This window comes from Cercospora beticola, chromosome 7 (genome assembly GCF_033473495.1).
Source record: "Cercospora beticola chromosome 7, complete sequence".
Taxonomy (NCBI): Eukaryota; Fungi; Ascomycota; class Dothideomycetes; order Mycosphaerellales; family Mycosphaerellaceae; genus Cercospora; species Cercospora beticola.
Genome location: NC_088941.1, coordinates 1,523,324 through 1,545,301, shown reverse-complemented (window position 1 = coordinate 1,545,301; position 21,978 = coordinate 1,523,324). Strand labels below are relative to the sequence as shown.

The 21,978-nt window shown below is 52.5% G+C and overlaps 7 protein-coding genes across 7 annotated transcripts; 3 read left to right on the top strand and 4 right to left on the bottom strand.

Annotated features, from left to right (window-relative positions):
• Positions 1 to 1,508: 1,508 nt before the first annotated feature.
• Positions 1,509 to 4,800, bottom strand: RHO25_010857 (uncharacterized protein; the record flags this gene model as incomplete). The annotated part of the gene is made up of 2 exons (XM_023602262.2): positions 1,509 to 4,318; positions 4,503 to 4,800. 2 exons carry the CDS (start codon positions 4,798 to 4,800, stop codon positions 1,509 to 1,511), a joined length of 3,108 nt encoding a protein of 1,035 aa, XP_023451049.1.
• A 477-nt stretch (positions 4,801 to 5,277) lies between these two features.
• Positions 5,278 to 8,886, top strand: RHO25_010856 (uncharacterized protein; the record flags this gene model as incomplete). Its single annotated transcript, XM_023602263.2, has 1 exon — positions 5,278 to 8,886. One exon carries the CDS (start codon positions 5,278 to 5,280, stop codon positions 8,884 to 8,886), a length of 3,609 nt encoding a protein of 1,202 aa, XP_023451050.1.
• Positions 8,887 to 9,634: 748 nt separating this feature from the next.
• On the bottom strand, positions 9,635 to 11,944 carry RHO25_010855 (uncharacterized protein; the record flags this gene model as incomplete). The annotated part of the gene is made up of 4 exons (XM_023602264.2): positions 9,635 to 10,925; positions 10,975 to 11,597; positions 11,651 to 11,815; positions 11,888 to 11,944. The coding sequence occupies 4 exons, from the start codon at positions 11,942 to 11,944 to the stop codon at positions 9,635 to 9,637; spliced, it is 2,136 nt and encodes a 711-aa protein (XP_023451055.1).
• A 464-nt stretch (positions 11,945 to 12,408) lies between these two features.
• RHO25_010854 (uncharacterized protein) lies at positions 12,409 to 13,582 on the top strand (the record flags this gene model as incomplete). The annotated part of the gene is made up of 3 exons (XM_023602265.2): positions 12,409 to 12,423; positions 12,503 to 13,358; positions 13,422 to 13,582. The coding sequence occupies 3 exons, from the start codon at positions 12,409 to 12,411 to the stop codon at positions 13,580 to 13,582; spliced, it is 1,032 nt and encodes a 343-aa protein (XP_023451056.1).
• A 546-nt stretch (positions 13,583 to 14,128) lies between these two features.
• RHO25_010853 (uncharacterized protein) lies at positions 14,129 to 15,923 on the bottom strand (the record flags this gene model as incomplete). The annotated part of the gene is made up of 5 exons (XM_023602266.2): positions 14,129 to 14,155; positions 14,211 to 14,511; positions 14,578 to 15,079; positions 15,132 to 15,476; positions 15,554 to 15,923. The coding sequence occupies 5 exons, from the start codon at positions 15,921 to 15,923 to the stop codon at positions 14,129 to 14,131; spliced, it is 1,545 nt and encodes a 514-aa protein (XP_023451053.1).
• Positions 15,924 to 17,119: 1,196 nt separating this feature from the next.
• On the top strand, positions 17,120 to 17,764 carry RHO25_010852 (uncharacterized protein; the record flags this gene model as incomplete). Its single annotated transcript, XM_065603333.1, has 1 exon — positions 17,120 to 17,764. One exon carries the CDS (start codon positions 17,120 to 17,122, stop codon positions 17,762 to 17,764), a length of 645 nt encoding a protein of 214 aa, XP_065459405.1.
• A 187-nt stretch (positions 17,765 to 17,951) lies between these two features.
• On the bottom strand, positions 17,952 to 21,783 carry RHO25_010851 (uncharacterized protein; the record flags this gene model as incomplete). Its single annotated transcript, XM_023602267.2, has 2 exons — positions 17,952 to 18,021; positions 18,083 to 21,783. 2 exons carry the CDS (start codon positions 21,781 to 21,783, stop codon positions 17,952 to 17,954), a joined length of 3,771 nt encoding a protein of 1,256 aa, XP_023451054.1.
• Positions 21,784 to 21,978: the final 195 nt, after the last annotated feature.

Sequence of the window (21,978 nt, the reverse complement as noted above, 5' to 3'; positions counted from 1 at the left end):
TTGTCAACTTCATGTATTTTTCTCAAAATATCGATAACAGAGCAATACTGCTTGAATCCATCGTATATCCATGAACCTGTTCGCAAATGATGCCATTCTGACAAGTATTCACCTGCCAGACCTCACTTTCCCTCACTTTCCCTCACTTCATTCCCGTATGCAACATATCATCCCACAACCATAGCCATCGATGCCAGCACACTTTCCATCGTCTTTCCGCAGTATTACTTGTATAGCAACGTCGCCGGAAGCCCAAAACTCTTGGCGTCCCCGCCCACAACAAAAATTCAAAGATTTGCGAGTATACCACCGACATCTTCACCACGACGATGTCGACAACGACGTAGTGAGCAAAAAGCGATGCCCTCTACTGGATTCGAACCAATGACCTCATCATGTCACTGTTGTAGTACTAGTGATGCGCTCTACCCCTGACTGTGAAGATGTTAGTGAAAATTCCAAAGTGAAGGAGCAGGGGTTGACGCGTACGCTAAGAGGGCTGGGAACTCCTATTGGATGGCAGGAGCTAACTCATAATTATATATGATTATGCATCCAAGGGGCCACGCGCGACGGTAGAAAGAGTTTGTCTTGATTGTCGGACACGGAAAGTGACGCCACAAAATCTTAAACCTCAAGTTGATGGTTACTTCCTTTCTGCACCTACAGGAAACCTCTGCAGGGGGGTGGGGATTTTGGCACTGCTTTCGAGGGTTACTAATCACTCTGCATGAGTTTTCCTGAGTTTCCTGCTCGAACATAGCGATTTCGACGTTGTTGATCGAGACTGTGAGATGCCAAGTTCACGTGATGCGGGCGCTAAATGTGTCCGACAATCAAGAGACACTGTAGAAAGGATGCGCCGTGAAATTTTGCATGGCTTCGGCGAGAATCTCAGGCAGATAAAGGCCCCCGACTATCAGCGACGGACCTGATCGCGAAAACTACAGCACATATAGATGTAATCTTCGAAATATTGAAACCGTCATGCAGGAAGTAGAAATTGGTTGTGAATGATTCGTGTACCGTACACGGCGTGGACAAAGTATACCGGATCCGCAGGCTTGGGTTGACGCCAAGACTTGATCCAATCGATGAGCCGAGACTGAACTTGACTTCTGTAGCGTATGGACTCGTCGCAACCTTGAAGTTAGAGAGCAATATTGCAGGCGAGGTGAGTCGAAGAGTAATAATCTGCGGCGCAATCTCGTTCATGCGAGTCGGCGACGTGTGGTTGATGCCAAGACTTCCGAGTCGCCGAACAGAACGGCAACCTGAGGCTGCATCTGCTATTGTTCCGGAGACGAGGTGATGGCAGATAATCTCAAAACGAAAACTCATCGCACAGACCAAAAGTATACGGGAGAAGCGCCAGCACCAAGATGAAAGGGCATCTTACGTTCTGTACATCGTGCCAACTAGCAACGTCGGCCAACAGAGCACTACATCCGCCTTCACCATGTCTTGACCAACGAGTCACCTTGTTGACACCCCGACATCATCTCCATTTATCCAATACTAGCCACAACCTGGTCTAAAGCACCTTGCTCCCGATCGCGATCTTCGACCCACACCAGCCTTGCCAAAGCTTTCAAATCCTCAGGCGCATATTCGCCCTTCTTCGACTCCACCACGATGGCCTTGGGCTCGCACAGTCCATAGAATTTCGCGGCGAAGTCCAGACTCGCGTCTTGCTGCATCGCTGTCTTCAACGTCTGCTGCAGAACGAGAATGTTGAGACCCATACGGTCTAGCCCGTGCCCATCGAGTGCAGGGATACACCCGACGAGAGAGACCAAGGCGTTGTTGGCGAGGACGTGCAGGTTGGCAGTCAAGAAATCGTACTGCGCAGCGAGCAAGTTCGTGGAGATGGCAGTATCGTAAGTTCCCAAACTTGCAGCGAGGTTGAGAATGGCGGGATCGGGATCGTTGTATGGTTGGCCGAGAGCATACGTTGTGTCCATCGCGGCGTATATACCATGCAGCAAGTGCAGGCGAAGGTCGACATGTAGGGTTCGCAATATGAGTGATGACAGTTCAGTGAAAGATGCAATGACTGCATCAAAACCTGCCGCGGTCTGCTGGTCCAGAGGCAGGTAAGGACCAGCGGGCGCCGACCCAACGTGAGCGATTTGTGTCCAGCGCCTGCGGTCATGAGCTTGCATGCTGGATGTGTCAATCGCACGAGGTGAAATATAACGCAGCTGTTTGCATTGCGCAGCAAGCCATTTCATGCTCGTGTGCAGTGTGCAGAGGGCTGCAATGGCCTTTCGGTCGACAATGAGGTCTGCCTCTTCTAGACGAGTGTTTTTGATCTGCCGTAAGAGAAGTGCTGTCTCCTTCTCAGCGAGCACGATCGGATCACGAGCATCTCCCTTCGATAGCTCGATTACGACCTTGTTGACCTCGCCATCCGTGGCAAGGTGTGCGGCCAGTCTCATCTTCGCATTGCCGTTCTCGGCAAGGGCACGCTGTAGCAGACTCTTAGACCACTGGTAGCATTTGTCGTAGTATGACCGCATTTGCGTGATGATGAGCTGACTGAAGCTCTGGTCGTGAGGAAGACTGTCTAGCATAACACAGAAGGCCTGGATGAGCTCGTAGAAGCGAGCAGTACCCCTGAATATTGGCCGCTGTGCGTGCGTCTGCCATTTCGGATCTGCCTGGAACGCATCAATCTCCGTCATGCTGCGACTGCACAGGTCCAGCAATGTCTCGTCCAATTGTGGGTAGAAGACGTTAATAAGGAAGTCGTCAAGAAAGGACGTCAATGTGCTCGGCACAACACCAGAATGTGGTGGCACGACATCTCGCAGCCGTGTCAGGAAGTCTAGCGATGGCTTCAGTAAAATGCCCATGTTGAACACACTAGGTTCGACCAGCAGCTTGTGCCCGGTCGCTGAGATGTCTGTGACCGTATCGCGATCCTGCTTGGCATTTTGTGCATTACTACCAACCAGTCCAGGAACTGATTGTTTAAGTATAGCCTCAAGATCCTCGCGCTCTGTCGCGAGCTCGGGCGACTTGCTGTCGGTGTCCGTGAGCTTGAAGAGCCTGCGAGTTTTGTCACGAGGCTGAGGCTTGAAAATGTTCGTATTAGGGTCGTTCTCTTGCCGCATCCTTTGTTCGAGATTGCCATTCGTTGCCAGGTGGTCATGCAGAAGAGACCTTATCTCGCTTTGCAATAGTTTCCACAGTTCACGGAAGCTTCGATTCAAACCGGTCGATTCGTCGTGATCATCGCGTTTGATAATGGCTGCAGTCACGTCATAAAGAACGCGATGCCCTTCTGCGATGGCTTCGTATTTGGCGAACAAAGTTGTGAGCAGATCTTCGAGTGTCTCCTTACGCTCCCCGTCTGCTCCCCATGTGATTCCTGCTTTTCCGGTCTGTCCTTTTGTCGCATTTCGTGTGACAGACGGATGTCGTTGCTCGACTTCCATATGTGATCGTTCGACGACAGTGAACAGCTCCACCGGAAGTCGATGCTCGATTGCATCAACTGCATTTTCCAGCCTGTTCATGCGGTTGAGCGACTCGACGATTAATTGGATGTATGCGAACGTATCTGCTTCTGGGTTTCTGGTCGTATCCTCCAGCATCGGTTTGGAAGCGTCAAAGTTCTCGAGGAACTCGAACATGGCCCGCTCGCCATCGTCGAGTGCGGTGCTGGTTGTGTCCCGCCGGGTGTGTGCTTTCCAACGCTCTTCACAATACGGGCTCTTCAGATACAAATGGTTGTGCAGCTCCTCAATGAGGATATCTGTTAACGAATGTTCCTGGTTGCTCAGATATACCTTCAAATCACTCAGCGCACCAATCTCCTCCATTTCTGGCTTGCGCATCATTTTGAGCGCATCTTGCAGTATATCGACGGCACCTAAAAAGCGTTTCTCGGAAATCTGCGCTTCGAGCTTCTCTGGCACCTGCTGGAGTTGTTCTATCGTCCCCAAGACCTGTAACATCTGATCATAGCTCTGACTGCTTTGTGCAAATGCCTTCAGTTCCGGCCTGCCCGTCGCCAGACTACCTTTTGCTTGTACCAATCCCGCTCGCAATGTCCGCACTCGCTGTTGAGAGGTGTGTATCGCCGCCTGGATTTTGTGGAAAGTACCAATACTACTGTTGAAGCCTTGGTGGTGCTCATTGACAATGACTTTGAGTGCATTCTGCAGCTGGGTGTGCGCTTCTCCGAATTGCTGATACTGGTCGGCGAGACCCAGTGACGAGTTGTCCATTAATTGTAGGGCGACCTTGACGGGTACACAGCTGTCGTTGGCCATGAAGGCCCATTGTTGCTCGATGTAGCGGAGGATATCTGTTGGTCTGTTCAGCGCAGTCCATCGTCGGCTCAAATGGCTTTCGTCGATATCAAGAGCCATGATTGCGGTGCAACGACGCGCTCCTACTCGCGCATGACATGGAGCATTGGCAGCAAGTGGTCGGCGACATTGCGGCAGTCCGCACCCATGTTCGAGGGAAAGTCTAGGTTGAATACGCACCTTCCACCTGCCCACTTGCAGGTCCATAGCGATTCGCATTCACTCGACTTCTGCTGCGGCTCTGACTCTGCTGGCTGTAGCCGTATGGATCCTCGCGACTCCGTCCTTGACTGCGATCGAACCGGCTCGCAGGCTGCTGTCCTCTGGCAGATGCGCCCGCCTGGTATCCCCGCGGGGCTGGCGTACCCCTCGATCTACTCCGTTCAGCGTCGCTAGTCTCTCTGCTGCTGTCCTCGAAGTGGAAGCGGTGCAATGGCCCATCGCCGCCATTCAGGTAGCCATTGCGATGGGAGGACATGTTGCTGGACCGCCTCGAGTCCTGGCTGGCGGGGGATCAATATGGGTGCTATCTCGTCATCGTGTCGGTTGCGTATCAATGTTGATAAGTGTCCTGTAATTGCGAAATACCACTACGAATGCTCTGCCTATGCTGTTGCCGTTCTACTGACGAGCGCGCTTCATCCTCCTCCTCCGCGTCCTGCAAGGTTGCGCCCGTTCGTGCATGTGGCAGGCGGCAGCTCCCGAAAGAGCCTCATGCAGCCGAACTTCGTCTCGAAGCCAAAACGCGACCTTTGTTCGCGTTCGCAACTTCACATCGAACGACCTCACCCGCCCATCATCATCGCCGTCGCCACAACTCCGATCGCCTTCAAACAGTCTCGTCTCCCTGTGACAGACGACTCCGCGCCAAGCCGACATGCGGTAGAAGGTCAGCAAAGCTCAGCAGTGACATAGAGGGAGCTTTGCGCTTCCTCAACTTTTTGCCGACCTCGCCATGGCGGCCGTCACGAACGGCCACACGAATGGCGTCAATGGCCATGCCTCCGCACCTCTCTTCGAACGCTTCTCCGACGTGCCCACCGTCATCGATATCCCTGTGCGCGGCGAAGATGGCGACGAAGCTGTCAATGTCGACCTCAGCGACGCCCTTGACGACACCGGCGAGTTGTGCGATTTGCTGGAGAATGAAGGCGTCGCGAAGAGCTATTGGATCACTATCGCGCTTGCCTACGTCAAACAGAAAAAGCCGGACATGGCCGTTGACATTCTCAAGCGAGGGCTGGAGGCTTTGCGCGTTGGCAAGGATGAGGATCGACTCAGTCTTTTGACGTGCATGTGCTGGGTGTACCTCTGGCAATGTCGCCGCGCTCCTCGAGTGAAGCCAACCCAGCCTTCGGCCGATGAGCGCATCAAGGAGAACTGGTTGGCCCAGGCGACCAGCACCCTTAATGATGCGTCGCGTATCAGTCCTTCGTATCCACCGCTGTTTCTCGCCCGCGGGACGCTGTTATTGCTCAAGGCATCCTTACAAAATCCGAAATTCGGGCCTGGTGGTGATCACTCGGATCGCGCAGACACCTTGAAGCAGGCATCAAAATGCTTCGACGATGCCTACCGAACCTCTGGCCAGAAAAACTTGCTTGCTGTTATGGGAAAAGCGAAGGCACAATTCTCGATGAACAAGTTTGATCAGGCGTACATTCTTTACCAGCAGGTGTTGGAGCGCGCACCGGACATGATCGACCCAGATCCTCGCATTGGCATTGGCGCTTGTCTATGGCAGCTAGGGCACAAGGAGAACGCAAAAGAGGCATGGGAGCGTGCGTTGGAGCTCAATCCGAGGTCAACGATTGCCAACATCCTATTGGGAGTCTATCATCTCGATCAGTGCAGCCAATACAACTCCGCCGATCCGGCCTTTGTGGATACCTACAAGAGGGCAATGACCACATATACACAGACTGCCTTCAAGCTCGACGACATGCATGCGCTGACATGTGCCACATTCGGTGGGTATTTTCTTCTTCGACGCAACTGGGCGAACGTTGAGCGCCTTGCACGTCGCTCCATCGAGCACACCGACGTCAATGCGGTTGCTAGCGATGGTTGGTACTTGCTGGCGCGAAAAGAGCACTACGATGGTGATCTGCAAAAAGCCCAGGACTACTACAGCAAGGCCGACCAGGCCAGAGGGGGTGATGATCGAGGTTATCTGCCAGCCAAATTCGGCGCCGCTCAGCTCAAGACGCTGATGAACGATCTGGACGGCGCCAAATTCCGACTGGAGAAAATGCTTTCTACTAACAAGAGCGTGGAAGCCATGACCTTGCTTGGTATACTGCATGCCGAGGATGTTTTTGCGAAGCAAGCTACCGGCTTAAAAGAGGAACTGGCCGATTCAAGGAAGAAAGCCATTGCACTCCTAGAACAAGTGCGTGTCGCGTGGAAGGACTCTAAGAAGAAGATCTCCCCAGACTCGGCCGTGCTCTTGAACCTAGCCCGTCTGTATGAGCTTGATTCTCCTGACAAAGCATTGGCGTGCTTGCAGCATGTTGAACAGCTCGAGATCGAGGAAATTAGCGACAACGATCTCCCCGAAGGTCTTGAAGACGAAATCGCAATCGCGGCTGCAAAACGTGAGATGCTGAGTCCACAGTTGCTGAACAACATTGGCTGCTTCCATTTCCAAGCAGAACGATATGCACAAGCACGCGAGAACTTCCAGGCTGCTTTACGATCTAGTGTATCGATTAGCAACAAGGACGAAACGGTGGATACTGACGCCCTTGTTTCGACAATCAGTTACAACCTCGGCCGGGTGTACGAAGCAGAGGGCATAGAGGATGAGGCCGAAAAGATCTACAAGAGCTTGCTGGATCGCCATCCTGATTACATTGATGCTAACATCCGTATGGCGTGCCTTCAGCTGCGATCCGACCCGACGAAGGGCGCAGAGGCGATCAAACAGCTCCTTGACGCCGATCCAGGAAACTTGCAGGTGCGAGCTTTGTACGGATGGCACCTAAATCGCACGAAAAAGCGCACACTGGCTATCAATGAAGATCAGGAACAACGACATTACAAGCACACGCTCATGACATACGACAAGCATGACATCTACTCACTGACAGGCATGGGCAATCTGAACCTCGTCATTGCCAGAGAAATGCCTCGCGATACGGAGCAACACAAGGACCGCCGCAGCAAGACCTACCACCGAGCCATCGAGTTCTTCGACAAGGTTCTGACCCTCGACCCGAAGAATGCCTTCGCCGCGCAAGGCGTTGGCATTGGTTTAATTGAGGACCGTAAAGATACCTCGAACGCGATTCAGATTTTTGCCAAAGTGAGAGAAAGCGTGAAGGATGCCTCGGTGCACATCAACCTCGGACACGTCTTCTGCGAGCTCAAACAATTCAGTCGCTCTATTGAGAACTACGAACTGGCACTGGTGAAATCGCGCGAAAAGGACCCACACATCATGGCGTGTCTAGGGCGAGCCTGGCTAATGCGTGGTCGGGCTGAAAAGAATCTTGAACACTACAAGATGAGCTTGGACTACTCGCAACAGGCGCTGAAGCAGTCACCTGAAAACATCAACTTCAAATTCAACGTGGCATTTGTGCAGATACAGATTGCTCAGCAAATGATCACACAGCCTGAAGCGAACAAGACGCTGGTGGACGTGGAGGCTGCTAATCAAGGCTTGGATGAGGCAATTGAGTCATTCATCGCGATCGCAAAAGGACCCAATCCACCATTCCCAAGGCATGACATTGAACAGCGTGCAAACATGGGTCGCAACACGATGAAGCGCCAGCTGGCCACCGCGATCGAGAAACAAGCTGAGTACGAGCGCAAGAATGCGACGCGGCTTGAAGAGGCCCGCAAGCGCCGGGAAGAAGAGATTCGGAAGCGCGAGGAAGAGAAGCGCATCGCGCAAGAAAAGGCTGATGAGGAGAAGCGCAAATTGCGTGAAGAGCGTGAGCGCATCCAAGAAGAAGATCGTTTACTGATCGAAAAGCGTCTGAATGACGAACGCATTGCGGAAGAGGCACAGTATACCACTGACGAGGATGGGACTCGTAGGAAGCGAGAGAAGAAGCCCAAAGAGAAGCGACAGAAACGCAAGAAGAAGGGCGACGACACCGACACTGACGCTGACGTTGTGGCCGACGGGACTGGGGACGAAGGCAGACGAAGTCGCCATCGCTCACGCGCTACCAGTGCTACCGCCAGTGACGGCGAAGCACCACGAAAGAAGAAGAAGAGAAGACTCGAACGCAAAGGACAAGCCGTCAAGAGCAACTCCAAGTACAAGAGTGCCGAGACTGTGGAAGATTCAGACGAAGACGACGATGGCGGACTTGCAGCTCCCGGTTCGACACAGCCCAAGTCGGACGACGCAGGAACGCCTCGTGCAGATGTCGAAGACGATACTATGGCAGATGGTGGAGACGAAGACGACGAGCCTTCGGCTGCACGATCCACGCAACGGAGGAAACCTGCTCGTGTTCTCGACGACGACGATGAGGACGACGACGATGCAGCGGGCGATGGTGAAGCTGTTGCAGCGGGAGATTCTGATCATGGTGGGGATTAGGAGAAACTTGAAGCAGAATTTCCGGATAGTCCGCAGGCTTCACCATCATCAGGCTCACCATAGTTGACATCTGTCTTGTACTCCATAGCGTTGTGTACTTTTATCTTTTGAAAAAAAGCGAGAATGAATCTTGGCCTTACCTGCTTGGAATAATCCTTCACTTCATTCACAATGCTTCCCTCTCCAAGAACAATACTTCTGCCAAATTGACGCAAGTCACGATTCACCACTCTCACTTAATAAGTACGCACGAAAGCAACCGCACATGCGATCAGATCGCCACAGTGGGTAGTAGTATGGTAGTTTCATCTCATTTCCACATCCTGTGGAGTTCTGGGGAATGTTTCACTCGACGATTTGACAACTTCCGTTAGTGCGTGCAATTGCACGACAAATGAGATTCTCAGAACGAGCGTCAAGACTCGTGTTCGTTGACGGTGATGTAAAAGAGACTTCGCGTAGCAAAGTCTTGTTCAAGTTGGTCTCGGCCGATTGAGAGGGGCCGGTGGAGATGATTGTGAGACAAGCGCGGTGGCGGAGGGGCATGACGAATGTGCAGAAAATCAGATTGACGATGCACTGTGATGAGAGATATGATGGAACGCGGTTACTGTATTGAGAATTAATGTTGGGTGGGACTTCATGAGGTGAGTTCTCGGTTTTGAAGTGTGCGAAGAGGTGACGTTATGTTCTTTTCGTCGTGGTATCGAGTTGTGATTTTGTTTAAGTAATCATGATTTCCTTCTCTCTAGGCTATCCCTTCGGGCTCTTGCGCCCAACCCCATTCTTGCATCAGTTCCTCACAACGCGTGCCCGTCGAATGCCCCGTGTCTTGCTCAATAGCGCGCAGCAATTCGAGCACGACTTTCCTTTCGTCGTTCTCTTCTAAACATGCTCCTGCAATGGAAAGCGGTAGTAACATCTCCACTCGAATCGCAGGATGCGGTCTCCCCAGTGCGATACCAATGATCTCATGCGCATGTCTGATCGCTTCTGTGGAGACTTCTCTATAGGCTTTCAGACGATTTCGGAAAGCGCTGCGTTCGGTCGCTGTTGTTATTGGGCGATGAAGGAGGAGCAGGATTCGAGTGAAGTGGTATAATTGCATTGCGGCGGCGCATACATCAATGCTGAAGAATGCTTCGAAGAGTTGAGAGCGCATTGTTCGTCCTGAAGCGGGATGTCGTATGTGGGCGCAGGGTTGAAAAGTGTCTGGTAGGTTGCCGTACCAGTGGTCTAGCTGGCGCGTGAGCATCTCCCATTGTGATTGTCGAGCGCTCGAGTTTTCATCACTGGCGAGATAGTTCATGACTCGAAGCACAAGCCAGAGAAGTGTGTGTGCTACTAGCTCGGCCAATGCGCGGCTGTGCGTGGGATCGTTCTTGACGAAATCTGTGGACTTGTATAGGCTGCCATCTTGTTGAATTTCCAGCCCACAGCTATGCCATAATGCAAAGTCCTCGGTATTGAGAAGAGTCGTTTGCTTGTTGAGATAAGCTGCTTGATAATCTGCTCTTGCAAAGTTCCAAAATGAGGCCAGTCGTCCTACTGTCAGTGAGGGCACCACTTGATTCTGTACCTGCTGTGTCGGGCTCACTGCCCCAAGTAACGATTTCAGGCCCGCAAGATGTTGTAGCCAGCCAGTTTCTAAATTGTCCAGGGACTCGTACAGCGAAAAGATGGACACTGCGACCAAGAGGTCATCGGAGTTGGCCAACGAGACAGCCATCTGTGTATTGGGGCTCGGAGGATTACTGAGCTCACCAGATACTGCTTGTAAATATTGACGTGAGAATGCGATTGCTTTGTCGTAATAGTTTGCGGCCTTGTAAAACCAGTCCACTTCCGTTGTTCCATCATCGAGGACTTCCATAGCTGAAGGTTTCTGCGACTGTCGGCCTGTAAAGGGCTTCTGGCCTTTGACACGACCCAGCTGCTTCGCTGCAACTGCGGCTATGGCGTTACGTAATAGGGCATCTCTGAGAGCTTTGAGCGGTACTAGATGCGTAAAATGTTTGTCTCTATCAAAAAGATCCATCCTGATCACTCGTTAGTAAACACCCTCGACATGGTGAGTTGTACACTGACCAGGGACCTATCGCCTCCGTAAAGTGTCTTATCAGATAGGCCATTTCGTGATCTCGCTCGCTAGTGATTAGAGCGCTCGTGTTCAGTTGCGATTCGGGCGCCCATAGATTACTATCTGAGAATGATCCGGAAAATATTCCAGTTGAGAGTGGTGTTCCAGAAGCTGAATTGCTCAGCAGAATGTCACTCTGATCGACCTCATCCACAATTTCAGGTATGTTGGGCAAGAACCCGCAGGTATTGCCAGCAGCAGAGTAGTATGCGTCTGGCTGCAAGTCGAAGAACTGGGGGTCGAAATGCTCGTTTTTCCATAATTCGTCTAGCATTGCATCGTCAGTCGTGAAAGCCACCTGCATAGGCGGCTCTGAAAGGAGCATTGCGTCTGCGGGCTCAACATGCGGCGCTGCTACGTTTGGGAGAACTGTGCCGCCAGGCCCAGTGCGCTGTGCGAGTATGGCATGGCTCGGTGTGCCAAACGTAGGAAGTGCAGGCGAAGCTTCAGTCTTTCCTGGTGTCCCGAGCGCTCCAGGTAGGTTGTTTGGCACTGCTATGGCCGGCGACCCTGTGCTGAACTGCGCATGATCGCCATTACTACTTGCCTGGGCAACTGCAGAATTGGGGTGCTGAGGAAGTGTCAGCGCAGCGCGGTGATTTGACGTGCGAGATCCATGCTCACTGGAGATGAAATAACCTTGTCGTCGCCTGGAGGCCGGTCGCCCGAGCTTTGGTACTTCTTTCGCAGCGTCACGCCCTCATCAACGAACTTGCGTTTCTTGTCGTAGCCTGGGCATGGCTTGCCCAGCTTCTCACATCGCAGACATGTCGGTTGCGTTTTGTCGCACTACCAGAAGGTGTAAGCGGAGGCTTCCCAGCGAGCATGTACAAGCTCCTGGCTCATCCGAAGACTTCTGACCTTTACGCGTCGTTCTCTGCACCTATCGCAGGCCCGTTCAGAGGGTTCTTGGGCCATTTCCAGCGTTGATCGCCCAAAGCAATCTCAAAGTGCCCGAAAAGCCACTCATGGAGGGTTCAGCAGCAAGTATACCGTCTGAGGTCCTTTCGCACACCGCCGCGCCGCTGTTGGGGGCATTCAGCTCAATTGCGTCGGCAAGAGATCCATGGACGGGAAGTGTCGAATGGCGTGAGAGCTTTCAAGTGCTGATTCAGATGCAGCTTGTATGCAGCACGCATCGCCGTGGCTAGACCGAAGAGCGTTAGACGACGAAAGCTGCGCCAAGAGCGGCGTGACGGTCGTTCTGGACCGAAAGCTTGCTGACTTCCGTCATCGCAACACCCACGCGAGCCACTCTCTCTGCATGGACGGCGACGCGGCGATCCAGACTTACTCTTCTGTCGCCGACGTTTCATGAACCACCGCTGGGTCCTCCTCTCTTCCCAGCCACCACGAAACAGGGCCATGCAGCAATAACAGCCATGAAGATCAAACGCGTACGTATGCTTCTCCAACACCACTGGCTGACCGTGCTTCGTCAGCGTCGTGCTTGGTAGACTGACAAGCATCACATAGATTTTCATATACCCAGTCAAGTCGTTGCGGCCCGTCGAAGTGAATGCCGCAGAAATCACAAATGAAGGGCTACGCTTCGATCGCCAGTATGTTCTCGTCAAGCCACCCACCGAGGAGACCAAGGGACTGGCAGAGCACATAACCATCAAGAACCACTTCGAGCTGGGCTTATTCCATACCATGATCGATAAGGCCTGGTCAAAGCTCACCATCACGCACATTCATGCTGAGGAGAGATCAGCCATCACTATTCCGCTCACGCCGTCTCCCGTCAGCTTGTTCAACTCGGAAGTATTCCAAGTGAGCATTTTTGGCACCAAGGCGCAAGGCATTGACATGGGAGACGAAGTGTCACAGTACTTCTCACATCACCTTGGAAAGCAAGTGAAACTACTCTACATAGGTGGAAATGGCCAACGTGAGATTCCCGGAGCTGTTTTCATGCCCAAGCACAAATACCGAGCGCTGTCCATCGCTGTCAACGACAAGCTACAACCACAGAGAGTGCGTTTCGCGGATGCAGCACCACTGCTCATCACTTCAAGTGCGTCAGAAGAAGACGCAAGACAGAGATTGCCACCCTCGGCGCGAGGCGAAGACCTGATCGTACGATTCCGGCCGAACATTCACGTCGATGTGGGGAACGAGGTGCCGCCTTACGACGAGGACCGCTGGGATCTGCTAACAATCAGATCTAAAATTGATCGGGCGCAAGAGGTGTCTGTTCGCTGTCTATTCCGAACTGTACGCTGTTTGAGTCTGAACGCCGACTTGACCAAAGGCAGCATGATCACTACGAATCGACAACTATACGGGCTACTCGCAAAAGACCGCAGAGTGAACGAGCTTTTCCCACGTAAGCTGCGATGAAACACAAATTTATCCGCAGTTGTGTGAATGTGACGCTGACTTTGCATAGATAAGCCCGTGTTTGGTCAATACGCATGCGCAGGACCCAGCGGCGCCGTGTTGCGCGTCGGTGACGACGTCGAAATCACGGGGCGTGTCAGCCATCCTCTCTCGCCAATGAGCCCGGGTTCTCCCATCACGCCCATCATCAAGGATGAAGACGATACGTGAACCTCCATCGTGAAAATACGACTATGCATATTATCACACAGAGGTGTTCAGCCATGCTATGGCGTTGCATGCCCACCAAGTTTCCTCTGTTGCCCTGCCATCTGCGTGCTGCGCGACTTAGCCTGGCCATTGGAATCGCACAACTAGAGCCACATGCAACCACTTGGTCATCAAAACTGCGCTGGCCAGCGCGCTTGCAAAATGGAATCGCTTGGTTTCCAGCAGGAGCTCGTCAGCAGAATCGGCCTCAAGCTCGAGCTCGGTGTGTGTTTCCTATTGCGGAAGCTTTTGAGCGAGCTACCTCCCTCTGACAGCTCCAATGCTGGTACTCGAACAGCTGGGCGCTTTCTACACGGGCGACATCGGCGCCAACGTCATACGACAAAATGCACAGCGTGTCGACGACAGGGATGTCCCAGCCGAACATCATCAAGGACGTCCGCAGCACGTGCGACTTGGAACGACAAGCCTTTGGACAGAAGAAAGCTGTCCCGTGACAGCAAAATTTGGTGGTATTGTGGTCGTAAATCGTGATGCTACAAAAGATCAAATGATATATCGGAATTGTTTGTTCTGTCAACAAGTCAGCAAAAACCCTCGAGCGAGACTGGCCGAAGCGGAGACAAACGACTTTATCTGTTGGGTCCTCAAAGGCATGATCAAAGCCTTCATGCACTCCTTCTCTGTCTCGTTTGCGATTATCATGCTGGCATATGAGACGATATATCACTCCCATCACGCCAGTCGCTGCTGCTGTGACGAAGGTGATGATGAAACCAGTGGAATACTTTGGTTTCTCGTGATCCAGGAACACGAGCGGTCCAACAAAGTTCCCGAGACAGTATCCAATGTAGATACCTGATGACGCCAGGGCACGTTTGGTATAGCCCGCGGTGTTGGCGATTTGGAGACCCATCAGTATAGCGTAGCTGCGGGTCACAGGTCAGCAAGCGCCCGAGACACGATTAAGTATTCTCTCTTGGGATTCAACTTACGTGGCACCAGTGCTGGGCAAAATATACAAAGCAAAGAGCAGACCACCTTGTGCATCTCGCGGCAACTGCCACAAAAGGATGGCGGAAAGTGTCGTCATGAATTGTGCCGCAACGATCAGCCAGGTCCGGATATGGTCGAACTTCATGGCGCAATAGGTCGAAAGCAAGATCAATGTGCCCGCATACGCTGCCGCCGGCATAGTGAGCAGTAGCGAAGTCAGCGAAGAATATCCCCATCCAGAAACAACCACGGGCATGAATGTCGACACGGCTCCATTGTTAACCATGCCGAATGCCGCCATGAAGAAGACAAGCCAGAATTTGAGATCGCAGAGCAGTTCGATTACTTGGTCCTTTTTCCAGGTCTGGTTTCGAATGCCGGAATTGTTTGTTCGCATACGAGCAATCAAAATGTATCGCTCGCGGTCGCAGAAGAAAGTCGCACGGATGGGATCTGGTTGCAACACGAATAAGGTTGCAATTCCGAGAACAATCGTACAAGCTGTGCGCAGAGTCAGCTCAGATCGACACGAAACTTTCCTCTGGGAACCTACCTCCAGCAAAGAAGTACATGTACGTCCAATTGGATAGTGAACCTTCGATATGACCCAGGCCGTAGTTGATTAAAGGCGAGAAGATCGAGACGTATCCCGTTGTCGAGTACCAGATCCCGATGCGCAACGCCTGCTCGTTCTTCTTGTACCACGAACCGCAAATCATCATCCACATCGGCGACACTCCAGCTTCGAGAAACCCCAGGAAGAATCGCTGCGTATACAGCCCCTTATAGGACACGCAAGCCGGCGCAGTCAGAACGCAAGCTCCCCACAACACGACAATGGCAGCCGCAACCCGTTCGAGGGGATACTTCTGAGCCAGAAACATCGCAGGATACGCACCTTCACAACGGCGCATTAGTATTCAACAGGACCAATCCAGGAACAAATCTCCCTTCATCCAATACGATAATGCTCACCAGCCATAAACCCCAAATAAAAAATCGCCGAAGCCATCGAAAACCTCGTCCCCCGATTCAGCCCCAAATCCTCCTGCAACCCAAACAAAGCCGCCTGCGAAATCATCGCTTTATCATAATAATGCATCCCATAAATCAGACACAAAATCGGCATCAAACGAAAATCCACTTTTCGTTTCAATTTATTCTCTTCATCTTCCGTCCAGCCTGTCAGATGCGGATTCGCAGCGCTGTAATTGATCAGAATTTTCGCGGCTTCATCGTCGGGGTTTAAGAGGACGTCGAGTCGGAGGTTGAGTTGGTCGACTTCGGCTTCGCGGATTATGCCTGTTGTTAAGCCTTTGGTGTCGGAGTTCATCTCATAGTCCATTCCTTTTTCTGTTTTGTTTGCATGATCGAGGGGATGCTTTGTGGATGTCGTGGTGTTACACGGTGTGGAGCGAGGATGCGATCGATGCTGGTATAGTCGAGGATCGGATTAGGAAGATCGATGGAGTCGGTTTCTTCCCATTGCGGAAGATGGGGAAGGTCGAGTGGAGACAGAATACAATGCAAGGCAATATATTTCGAGAGGGACCGTGCTTGCTCGTGCGCGCGCGAGATGGGCTGGTTTTACACAAGAACTATTTAAGACTGGACTGGACTGGGCACTGGACTGTTCTTGCTGAAACGAGCACGTGACGGGTCAACTTCGCCGAATGTATCGTGGTCTTTTATGCACTGTCGGAGCGGATAAGGCTACGACCGCTAGGAGTGTTAGTATGTGTGAGTTGTTTGGTCCGCGCTGCTTATCACTTGTGATGTTTGAGATTATGAACAGGGGACGGCGGACTTGCCGAAAATTTCTCCCTTGATCCTGGTTGGCCTCCCTAGGCTGCCTAAGGTCTTAGGGGCTAGACTACAGAGAGACAATTCGCCTGTTCATCACATCGCATCACCATTTTGGACTTTCGGAGATGTGTCCGTGGTTGTTTCTCTGCTTTGTGGAGCGTTCGATGGCTATCGTTTGCATCATCACTGCTCGCTTCACCCTTGAAGACGATCGATCAAGACGGGCTTCGGCAGAATCTGATCGAGGTCCTGCGGAGTAAAAGCAGATTGCCGACTACGCAATATGTCAGACTCATGATGCGAGATGATACGACGGTGTGTATGGCACACGGACATCAGGTATCCTCCGGCTTTCATGACCCAAAAGACTGACCGGCCCCGTAAATTTCTTCTCCTATTATGCCTGGTCTCACCAGCGAGAAACATGTTCGTGACTACTCAAAGTGCCAAATGATCGACATCGGATCGATCATCATTCACTGCAGCGCGCAGCAATCGATTGTCTCTCGATCGCGTACAGTATTGTTAAGATGCAGTATACTTCCGCTTAAAAGCAATCTTGAACATTGTCCAGGACCAACTCACATCATATCATGTATACTCAACTAATTTGCGTTATACTATGTATACTCTGCCTCCTCGCGGATCGCATAAGTATCAACTTTCCCGTTTAGTAATTTCGGCGGAATGCTGCTCACCCGCATCTGAACGAAGCCCCGTAGGAACGATATCACAATGTCCAGCGGATCCTCTACTCACTCCAGCGGATCCTCTACCCACTCGAATAACTCCGCACAACAGCTACCTCAACCACAGCAAAACATGAACGGCCCCGGACCCTTCATGTCGATCGGCCGCGGCGGAATCACCATGATCTCACCCGGTGGCCGTGGAAGAGGCAGCCAAATCATGACAATCGGCGGGAATGGATTCATCAACCCGCCTGGTAGTTCTATCATGCAAATTGGAAGCCCCGGCCGCGGCGGAATAACGATTGTGTCAAATGGTGGCCGTGGCAGAGGAAACAATAGTGTATTTCCGGGCGGAAGCAGCGTAAATTTTGGTCAAATCCAGCAAATCGCCATGCCAAATCCGATGACGGGAGCTGGTGGTGGCATGTTTATGAGTATGCCAGGTATGACCATGTCCATTCCGTTTCAAGGAGGACAGGGCGTGGGGTTAGGTATGGGATCTGGATCATCGGGTTCCGCGAGTGCAGGCTCGACGACTTCAGGTTCTAGAACATCAGGTTCTAGGACATCAGGCTCGAGGCGAAGTGCAAGTTCGAGAGCTCCAAACTCTGCTGGTGCCGGAAGCGTTTACGGAGGTTCTCAAGTTCCATTCGGTCGAGGCGGCGGTGGTGCTCCGGCTGCACCGTAGTTTTGCTTCTCGTCGAGCCGGTCATCTCAGCGAACCTCTACCAGAGTCAGCCACGTAGAATGAAAATTCGCTTGAGCAATGCGGGAATCAGTGGAGTTTGTAGAAATACTTTCGAGCATAGCTCAGAAAGAAGAAATGATATCATCATCAAAACACGTGAGATATCTACAACAGAGTGCTCAGCCGCCTACGTTCCTTGCAGCGCAGCCACAGCCTCTTTCTGAGAAAGACCAAGTGTGTTGGTGAGGTATTCGAGTCTGTCACGGGAAAGTCAGCAAAATTTCGAGCTTCACCATCAGGTATGAGGAAACAACTTACTGCGCAGTCCTCGCGATTCGCTGCTGCACACTCTCATACTCCTTCACACACTTGTCCCAAATGATCTCTCGCTTATCCGGATCGACAGTTTTCACGCGCAGCCGTAGCCGCCCACTCACGGGCCGGTGATCGCTTACTCGGATCTGATCCCATCTTCGATACTCCTCCATCTTCACTTTGCCCAGCCCGCGATACAGAATCCGATCGCACCAAGCCGGAGATCGGCGCTTCTCCGAAGTGTCGTATTCGTCAGTATGAACATTGTATTTGTAAGTGGGCGCGAACTTGATCGTGTTCTCTTGGAAAGCTCGTAGACGGAATCCAGGATTCTTCCTTCGGCTAAGAAGAAGTTGATCGCGCTCGAGTAGTCTGGCGAGATTGCCTTGCTGAATGTGTTTGATCACACTGTCACGGCCCATCGTATCGATGCGGTAGTTGAGGTCTCCATTCAAGATGCAAATCTCGTGATCCATGACCATGCTACCATCGCCGCCAGACGCGAAGACATCGCTGTGCTCAGCCGTCTCGCTAGAGTTAAGCGGATAAGACGGCAGTGTGCTCGACTCCAGGATCTCGGCGATGTCATTGTTGCGATGCATGGTTTGCGTCTGCCCAGCCGCCAGATGGCAATTGACCATACAAATACTGCTGTCGTCAAGAACCATGCGAACAATGATAGCGCCTTTGTTACCATGATGACCACCCATGCCACGTTTGACCTCCGATGCATGCACATTGCGTATTCGATTTCGTTCCGTGGATCTCACAAAGATGCATGTGAACAAGCCCACCATGCTCGCCGTATGAAGCAGTGTGTAACTTGTGTTGGTAGGCATGAAATCGTCAAGACATTTACCCAGGTAGTCTCGCCACGCACGGTACTGATGTGACATGTGCTGCTGCTCGTCGGGCTCCTTCTTCTTACTCTTGAAGAATGACTTCGCCGTAACTTTCTTGTCTTCCAAATCGACAAGTTCTTGGAAGCCGAAGATAAAGATGTCTGGCGCCTCGCGAGCAGTAAGGTAATCTCGGAAGAAGTTATTATCTTCTTTCGTATGTGATAAGTGGCTTGGTTTGCTGGCACCTGCATTCCAAGTAAGCACCGCTGCTGTGAGCTCCCGAAAGTTGCAGAACTCGGAGTCGCGCGATTGCATACGTGCTTCGAGCCAGTCCTCTTGCAGCATCCCGTCCCAGATTCGTAACAGGTTGTCAAGACCCAGTGTGATCACATTTAAACGACCCATCTTCCACATAGCAGAAGGGTCGGCGATTATGCTGCAGATCTGCTTCTCGTGCGCCTTCCAGTCCTTTTTCACGACCCAAGGAGTCGTTGACGTGTCATAGACATAAGCCATACCTGTGCTATAGCCAGCCCAGAGATATTCGCCAACGCCAGCCATGCAGGCAATGCGGTAGACACTCACGTTCACCACGGCCTGACACGAAAAGTCACGCCTGTTGTATATGCTGACCTTCCCATCGGAGTGTCCAAAATATATGAGCTCCTGGCGATGGTCGAGAGCGGCCCCAGCAGTCACATCTCCAGTTCCTGGTTGTGACAAAGGTTGTCGCGTCAGCTGAAATTCAGCATCTGAAAGTGCTCCGGGCGCGAAAACTCGGATGTCCTTCCCCGTTGCTATCCAAAGCTGTTTCCCGCAAGCAATCGAGAATGTGTGTCCTTTTGGGACTCGCCAGTTATTGTATTGGGAATCCAGACTCGGCATGCCCTTATTCCCTGGCTTCCACACCAAAAGCTCACCGCTGTCATCCAAAGTCCACAGCTCTGATGCATAACGGAACATGCGTATCACCTCTCTTCGTGTATGAGCAGCAGATCTCGATTTGACAATTTGCTCTGAAGGCACATCAATTTCGTGAATGTCGCCAGAATTTGTTCCAATCCAAATGCGGTTGCCCTCGCCCTCGATAGCGGGAGATGGCTTGAATACGACTGAAGTGACCTTGATGTTCTCTCGATGTTCCATGTGCAGCAATTGTTCTCCGGTTTGAAAATTCCACACTTTGGTAATATATCCAGTGGTACATATGATCTCACCACAGACAGCAAACAGGCGTGTATCATACTCGGTCGGAATCTGCCAGGGTCTCGACTTGAATTTAGGGGCCCGTCGGTTTGCCCTTGTTCCGTCGGGGTATTCCGAAAATGCCATTCCTTGCTCGCTGCTAGAAGGCGGAATGACCTCCTCTTGATCGTCCTGTCCACGATGAATTACGGCAGGGGGCGGTGGAGGAGGCGGCCCTCGTCTTGTGTCGAGTGACCTTCTCGCATCGACGGATCTCCGGGGTGCAGGTATTGCAGGAGGCCCGGTAGGAGTCGCTGAAGCAGGTGATGCCGTTGAAGTGCTGAACCCTTGCGATAGCGCTGATTTTGTGTTGATCTTCATCGCAGGTATCGCAGATATGCGATTTACAGTGTCAGGTTCGGGTTTGATTGGTGCTCGTCTTAGTGCATCCACAGATCGCTTTGGTGGAAGCATTTGCTGTTTGAGTGGACTAGTTCTTCCAGATCGAGGTTTCGGGGGACTCGTCCGGCCTGATCTCGTCTGCAACTCAGGCCTGGCGGGCATCCGGTTAGAATGGTCCTGGAGGTTCTCCGACGATCTTGCCTCCCCGCGGTTAATGTCTCTGTACCTCGCAGGCATTGTAGGGGCTCGCTGGATGGACTTAGGTTCTTGCTCCCGCGCAGGAGGCCCATTTGGCCGCGGAAACCAGTTGTCGGGCAAGGAAGACGGCTCCACGAATGATGCGCTTGACGCATTGGATTCGGCTCGGCCACGCTCTGTCATCGAGGCATCCGAATCTCCGCGTATCCGCTGTACCCAGGAAGCATCCGAGTCGGCTCGGATGCGATTCACAGCTGAAGTGTGAGAGCCTCCAACGTTCCGTTGGTGCCCATTCTGGCCTGGAAACCTGGCAGGTGAGGACTGGCCACTGCTTGGAGGTGTTGTGAAAGGCGAGGGAGTCTTCTCGGTAGCTTCTGCTTTCGATTCGGGGGCTGTCAGGTTACTCGACTTCTTCGCCAGAACTGGTGGCTTGACAGGCACTTTCGGTTTCGCCGCTCGATTGACTGCGGGAGGTCCAGTGGCAGTCTCTGGTTTGGTGTCAGATTTCGGCTTATTGCCTGGAAGTGGAGGCGGAGGAATATCTTCAGCCGCGGGTGTCTTGGGCAGGTCGGCAGCTTGTAAGAATGCGCTCATGCGTGCCTCCAGAGCAGGAGTTGTAGCCCTGCTGATAGCCCTCGCGTGACCTTTGCTAGCCGATTCGCCAGTACGGTCCGGTGTGAGAGGGGCCACATACGGACTGCCAGTTGCCGTACGGAGGTCCAACGAGCTCGTCTTGTGCGGTGATCGAGGCGAGTTGATCTTGAGCAGCGGCGGGGAGGGTTTCGTGGGAGTGACAGAGGCCATGGACTGAGGCCTGTGCGCCGGACTGACAGACCTCTGCAGACGAGCAGGCGCAACAACGGGTCTCGCGCCCAGATCCGCACTCTTTCTCCCTCCCTCTGCGATCGTCGGACGGCTCGGAGGTGTTGTCCCGTTCACGCCCAGCATGGCAGGACCGGCGCCCACTGGCGTTGTTGTTATAGCATCCTGCTCTTTGCCCATACTCTCGAATTTGGCGCGCAGCGACGACATGGGCTTGATCGACGTCGTGTCGGGACCATCTTCCGCGCGGTCCATGGTGATGACGCTGCCTGGGTGGAGGGCGAGGGTGAGGTGTTCCAGGCAGGCTCGGTCAGTCGCTGGGAGGCAGCAGTGCGTCTGCCATGTGGTGGAGGGTTGTTGATCGCGCGTCGGGGTCCATCAAGTAGTCAACAACAGGTGGTGTCTGAGAAGTTGGCTTTTCTGTATGCCTGAAGAATCACATCACGATGC